This window comes from Triticum aestivum, chromosome 7B, assembly GCF_018294505.1.
Source record: "Triticum aestivum cultivar Chinese Spring chromosome 7B, IWGSC CS RefSeq v2.1, whole genome shotgun sequence".
Classification (NCBI taxonomy): Eukaryota; Viridiplantae; Streptophyta; class Magnoliopsida; order Poales; family Poaceae; genus Triticum; species Triticum aestivum.
The window spans coordinates 39,379,545-39,386,742 of NC_057813.1; the positions used below are offsets into that span (position 1 = coordinate 39,379,545).

At 37.6% G+C, this 7,198-nt stretch overlaps 1 protein-coding gene across 1 annotated transcript; it reads left to right on the top strand.

The window, feature by feature from the left end:
- The first annotated feature begins 536 nt into the window (after positions 1–536).
- Positions 537–1,424, top strand: LOC123157613 (uncharacterized). The gene has a single exon (XM_044575877.1). It carries the CDS (start codon positions 537–539, stop codon positions 1,422–1,424), a length of 888 nt encoding a protein of 295 aa, XP_044431812.1.
- Positions 1,425–7,198: the final 5,774 nt, after the last annotated feature.

Consider the following 7,198-nt stretch of genomic DNA (forward strand, 5'->3'; position numbering starts at 1 on the left):
CGGAGGGTTTAGTCCGTAGAACAACAACAATCATACCATAGGCTAGCTTCTAGGGTTTAGCCTCTCTGATCTCGTGGTAGATCAACTCTTGTAATACTCATATCATCAAGATCAATCAAGCAGGAAGTAGGGTATTACCTCCATCGAGAGGGCTCGAACCTGGGTAAACATCGTGTCCCCAGCCTCCTGCTACCATTAGCCTTAGACGCACAGTTCGGGACCCCTACCCGAGATCCGGCGGGTTTGACAACGACAGCTGCCGCCAGATGCATTCGCAAGGAATAGCAGGAGACAAAGGTAAATCTCAAGATTAATTTCTCTTAGCCCTCAATCTTAATCTAGTGATTAATCTATATTCTTCTTTTTACAACAGTACTGTTCTTGGAGTAGAGTTCGATCTGTTGTTGCTGACTTGGTCCTGGATTTCTTGTTTCCTTGATGATTGCATTTGGATAGTTGCAGCCTGAAGAATACAGATTTTCACTGATTTATTGCAACCTTCAGCCTCAAGTGCCTTCAATCCTTTTCTTGCAAACATGCTTCCCAAAAAACATTTATCTGGTTTCCAGAAAAGAACAAAGAGGAAAAGAATAGATAAGTTTATTGGAACTCAGAAGGGAGCTATGCGTAAATTTGCTGTGAGGAGGGACACTGCTGATAATCTTGATGAATTAGATGGCATTGGTGCTGAAGAACAACAACCTGTTGAGAATGAGACCACAATTGAGGAAAACAATGCCCATGAGACTCCTATAAATTTGAGTGGCCGTGAGAATCCTACAAGTGTTGATGAACAAGGATCTTCTTGTTTTGATATCTATGACCCTAGGAACTGGGACGCTCTTGACAATAAAGCAAGAGATATTCTGATTGAAAAAGGGCCTACAAGGGAATACAATCTTGTATTCAAAACGGATAATATTGGAAGACATTTTTCGTATGCTTACTACTCAAGAAAGCTTAGTAATGGGGAGGTCAGTGATCGGAAGTGGTTGGTGTACTCTAAACATGTGAATAAAGTTTACTGTTTTTGCTGCAAATTGTTCAAGTCTGAAAGTAGCAAAAGTTTACTAGCATCTGAAGGACTAATGGACTGGAAGCATCTAAGTGAGAAGCTCAAACTTCATGAGAATAGTATTGAGCATATCACTAACATGAATACTTGGAATGAGGTAAGACCGAGGCTAAGTAAAAATGTGACAATTGATAAAGATATGCAACAAGAAATTGCAAAGGAGAAAGAGCGATGGAGACAAGTTCTGATTAGAATTGTTGTTGCAGTGAAGTTTCTTGCCAAGCATAATTTGGCTTTTCAAGGATCAAATGAGAAACTATACCAAGTTAGCAATGGAAACTTTTTGGGAGTAATTGAAATGATAGCAGAATTTGACCCAGTTATGCAAGATCATCTTAGGCACATTTAGTGAAATTCACTATCATTATCTTGGGCATAAGATTCAGAAATGAGTTAATTATCCTTCTTGCTCAAAGTGTGAAAGATTCTATCTTAAAGGTAATTAAGGATGCCAAGTATTTTTCTGTTATTCTTAATTGTACCCTTGATGTGAGCCATCAAGAACAATTGACTCTAATTATGACATGTATAAACATGTCAAGTGCCACTACAAAAATAATTGAGTATTTTCTAGAGTTCCTAAAGGTGGATGATACATTAGGACTTGGACTTTATAAAGAGTTAATAACTGCACTTGGGTTGCTTGGTTTGAATGTTAATGATGTTAGAGGTCAAGGATATGATAATGGTTCAAACATGAAGGGAAAACACCAAGGTGTCCAGAAGAGGTTACTTGAAATAAATTCGAGAGCATTGTACATGCCATGTGCCTGTCACAGCCTGAATCTTGCTCTATGCGATATGGCAAAATCTTGCAGCAAAGCTATTACTTTCTTTGGAGTTGTGAAACCAGCGCCGATCCTCGAGTTTCGGAGGCCCCAGGGCGAACTCAAATAAATGGGCCCAGTGGCGACATTGGAGGAAAAAAATGATCCCATACATTGATAGAAAAAACATCTTGCAAAGCTATAATAAACAATGGTAATTTTCCTTGGTAAATAATACTCCAGGTCATAGATAACAACATCATACTTCAAGTCTAAATCAAATATCAAAGAAGTTACAGAGCATAACGAAAAGTAAATCATATGCTAACGAACCTCCAAACCTCCAGTAATCATTAGAAACAACTCCTTCATGCATTTTTTGATGCAAAATCATTAACGACAGTATCGAGATCAATGTTATCCAACACATCCTTCTCAATACAACATATTGCCAATCCATTCAATCTTTCTTGCGACATAGTTGACCTCAAATAATTTTTCAACAACTTCAATTTTGAAAAACTTCGTTCAGCTGATGCTACCGTCACAGGCACAGTTAAGAGAATTCGGTAAGCAATTGACACATTTGGATAGCAATCTGCAGCTCTAACAAACTCAAATATCTGATCTGCTGACATGAGTGTATTTGGCAATGTCATTTGCAACACTTTCAGTTCAGAAACAAAATCATTCAAGTCAACATCTGTTGAGCTGTCATGAGAAAAAGTCTTTGCAAAATTAGCACAACATCTTCTCAGGTCATTATCATCCAAGGATTTCAATTTTTTAGAGTTGAATAAGAAGCCAAATATACTCCCAAATGACATAATCTCATCAAATCTGGTGTTCAGGGAATTAATTGCAACATCTATCATCACCAGAAAGTATTTAACTCGAAATGATTCCTCTGCAACTGCTTGCGCTTCTTCCATTTGATTATTTTCTTCGCTGCCATTAGTTTCATCAAAGTGCTTTTTTCTGATAACATGACGTTTTACAGGAAATACAGGGTCTATATCCATGTCAGATGCAATAAATTTTGCAATGTTCACTCTGGATGTAAAGCCGTCATTTATATACTTCTTAAAAAATGAGATGGCACCTTCAATTTGCTTAAGGGTAACATCAATGCACATAAACTCAGACTGCAACTTCTTACTGACCATGTTGATAGTAAATAAAATATCGTGCCAAATGACCATGCCAATTAAGAATTCAAAATTTCCAAGTGCAGTAACCAAAGATTTTGCATCACTCTTAGTTTTGGGGTCATCATTAGAAGTTCTCTGCAACTCTAATAGAGCTTTTCTTAACTGAGCAACTTGATATCTAATAGCTTGAACACTCTTTATCCGACTCTCCCAGCAAGTATTATAGAGAGATTTAACTATAAGGTTTGGAACATTATCAAGCAATACCTGCCATCTTTTAGTAGAGCCTGAAAACAATATGTAGATCCGTTGCACAACTCCAAAGAAAGTAATAGCTTTGCTGCAAGATTTTGCCTTATCGCAAAGAGTAAGATTCAAGCTGTGACAGGTACATGGCGTGTACAATGCTCTCGGATTTATTTCAAGTAACCTCTTATGGACACCTTGGTGTTTTCCCTTCATGTTTGAACCATTATCATATCCTTGACCTCTAACATCATTAACATTCAAACCAAGCAACCCAAGTGCAGTTATTAACTCTTTATAAAGTCCAAGTCCTCATGTATCATCCACCTTCAGGAACTCTAGAAAATACTCATTTATTTTTGTAGTGGCACTTGACATGTTTACACATCTCACAATTAGAGTCAATTGTTCTTAATGGCTCACATCAGGGGTACAATCAAGAATAACAGAAAAATACTTGGCATCATTAATTACCTTTAAGATAGAATCTTTCACACTCTGAGCAAGAAGGCTAATTAACTCATTCTGAATCTTATGCCCAAGATAATGATAGTGAATTTCACTATTTTGAATGTGCCTATGATGATCTTGCATAACTGGGTCAAATTCTGCTATCATTTCAATTACTCCCAAAAAGTTTCCATTGCTAACTTGGTATAGTTTCTCATTTGATCCTCGAAAAGCCAAATTATGCTTGGCAAGAAACTTTACTCCAGCAACAATTCTAATCAAAACTTGTCTCCATCGCTCTTTCTCCTTTGCAATTTGTTGCTGCATATCTTTATCAATTGTCACATTTTTACTTAGCCTCGGTCTTACCTCATTCCAAGTATTCATGTTAGTGATATGCTCAACACCATTCTCATGTAGTTTGAGCTTCTCACTTAGATGCTTCCAGTCCATTAGTCCTTCAAATGCTAGTAAACTTTTGCTACTTTCAGACTTGAACAATTGGCAGCAAAAACAGTAAACTTTATTCACATGTTTAGAGTACACCAACCACTTCCGATCACTGACCTCCCCATTACTAAGCTTTCTTGAGTAGTAAGCGTACGAAAAATGTCTTCCAATATTATCCGTTTTGAATACAAGATTTATTCCCTTGTAGGCCCTTTTTCAATCAGAATATCTCTTGCTTTATTGTCAAGAGCGTCCCAGTTTCTAGGGTCATAGATATCAAAAGGAGAAGATCCTTGTTCATCAACACTTGTAGGATTCTCACGGCCACTCAAATTTATAGGAGTCTCATGGGCATTGTTTTCCTCAATTGTGGTCTCATTCTCAGCAGGTTGTTGTTCTTCAACACCGTTGCCATCTAATTCGTCAAGATTATCAGCAGTGTCACTCCTCACAGCAAATTTACGCATAGCTCCCTTCTAAGTTCCAGTAAACTTATCTATTCTTTTCCTCTTTGTTCTTTTCTGGAAACCAGATAAATGTTTTTTGGGCAACATGTTTGCAAGAAAAGGATTGAAGGCACTTGAGGCTCTAAATTGCAATAAATCAATGAAAATCTGTGTTCTTCAGGCTGCAACTATCCAAATTCAATCATCAAGGAAACAAGAAATCTAGGACCAAGTCGGCAACAATAGATCGAACTCTACTCCAAGAACACTACTGTTGTAAAAAGAAGAATATAGATTGATCACTAGATTAAGATTGAGGGCTAAGAGAAATTAATCTTGAGATTTACCTTTGTCTCCTGCTATTCCTTGCGAATGCATTTGGCGGCAGCCGCTATCGAAGACTCGCAGTTGCCCGGTCGGCCGATCTGTGAAGGAGAACAGGCGAGAAAATGAACCGGCATTCAGATTGAGGAGGAGGAGAGTCGCTCGCCTCTGTGCCCCTTGGCGAGAAAACGAACAGGCTAGAAAACGAACTGGCGTGACTTCAGGCCTCTTGGTTGTTGGGCTTCTATTGGAGATGGGCCTCCCTGCGACCCTGCTTACAACCCCTTACTTTTTTATTTGCACCAATCATCAGGGCTTATATATATACATTGTACCCTACAGGTTGGGCCCCCTAATTTTACTAGGCCCCGGGCCGTCGCCCCTGCTGCCCTGGCCCAGGGCCGGCCCTGTGTGCAATGGATCTACATATTGTTTTCAGGCTCTACTAAAAGATGGCAGGTATTGCTTGATAATGTTCCAAACCTTATAGCTAAATCTCTCTATGATACTCGTTGGGATAGTCGGATAAAGAGTGTTCAAGCTATTAGATATCAAGTGCCTCAGTTAAGAAAAGCTATATTGGAGTTGCAGAGAACTTCTAATGATGACCCCAAAACTAAGAGTGATGCAAAATCTTTGGTTACTGCACTTGGAAATTTTGAATTCTTAGTTGGCATGGTCATTTGGCACGATATTTTATTTACTATCAAAATGGTCAGTAAGAAGTTGCAGTCTGAGTTTATGTACATTGATGTTACCCTTAAGCAAATTGAAGGTGCCATCTCATTTTTTTAAGAAGTACCGAAATGACGGCTTTACATCCAGTGTGAACATTGCAAAATCTATTGCATCTGACATGGATATAGACCCTGTATTTCCTGTAAAATGTCATGTTATCAGAAAAAAGCACTTTGATGAAACTAATGGCAGCAAAGAAAATAATCAAATGGAAGAAGCGCAAGCAGTTGCAGAGGAATCATTTCAAGTAAAATACTTCCTGGTGATGATAGATGTTGCAATTAATTCCCTGACCACCAGATTTGATGATCTTATGTCATTTGGGAGTATATTTGGCTTCTTATTCAACTCTAAAAAATTGAAATCCTTGGATGATAATGACCTGAGAAGATGTTGCGCTAATTTTGCAAAGACTTTTTCTCATGACAACTCAGCAGATGTTGACTTGGATGATTTTGTTTCTGAACTGAAAGTGTTGCAAATGACATTGCCAAATACAGTCAGGTCAGCAGATCAGATATTTGAGTTTGTTAGAGCTGCAGATTGCTATCCAAACGTGTCAACTGCTTACCGAATTCTCTTAACTATGCATGTGACGGTAGCATCAGGTGAACGAAGTTTTTTAAAATTGAAGTTGTTGAAAAATTATTTGAGGTCAACTATGTCGCAAGAAAGATTGAATGGATTGGCAATATGTTGTATTGAGAAGGATGTGTTGGATAACATTGATCTTGATACTGTCGTTAATGATTTTGCATCAAAAAATGCACGAAGGAGCCGTTTCTCATGATTACTGGAGGCTTGGAGGTTCGTTAGCATATGATTTACTTTTCGTTATGCTCTGTAACTTCTATGATATTTGATTTAGACCTGAAGTATGACGTTGTTATCTATACCTCGAGTATTATTTACCAAGGAAAATTACCACTGTTTATTATATCTTTGCAAGAATTTTTTCTATCAATGTATGTGATCATTTTTTTCCTCCAATGTCGCCACTCAGCCAATTCATTTGAGTTCGCCCCGGGGCCTCTGAAACTCGAGGACCGGTGTTGTTCCTAGTTACAGCGTTGCGCTACTAGCTACTAAGTAATCGTTGAGTTCGTGTCACAATACTAGAGTGTGACCAAGTTGAAGTAAAAGAGTGGGGTTTCAACTGGCTTTTCGGATTTTATGTTTTTTCTTGTTTTCACCGGGTTTAGTTCATTTCTTTCTCTGATTTCAAGTTTTTCCTTTCCTTTCCACTTTCTTGTTTTTCTTTGATTTTCTCTGTTTATTTCTTGGTTTTCAATAACTTTTTCTTTTATTTTCTTTCATTTTCTTAGGTTTTGTTTTCCCCCTCGTTTTTCTTTAGTTTTTCCTTGGATTTTCATTGTTTTTCTATACACATTTTTTGTATGTATCTAATACACATTTAACATTTTTCAAATACAAGTTTAACATCTTTTGAATACATGGTCAATATTTTTACTTTAAACACTTAATATTTTTCAGATACTCGTTCAACTTTTTCTTTCTACTGCTGGATTAACATTTTTATATGCATGATCA

Bases quoted from the DNA above. Each gene is read 5' to 3' on its own strand.
- LOC123157613 (XM_044575877.1), top strand. From the start codon at position 537: ATGCTTCCCAAAAAACATTTATCTGGTTTCCAGAAAAGAACAAAGAGG.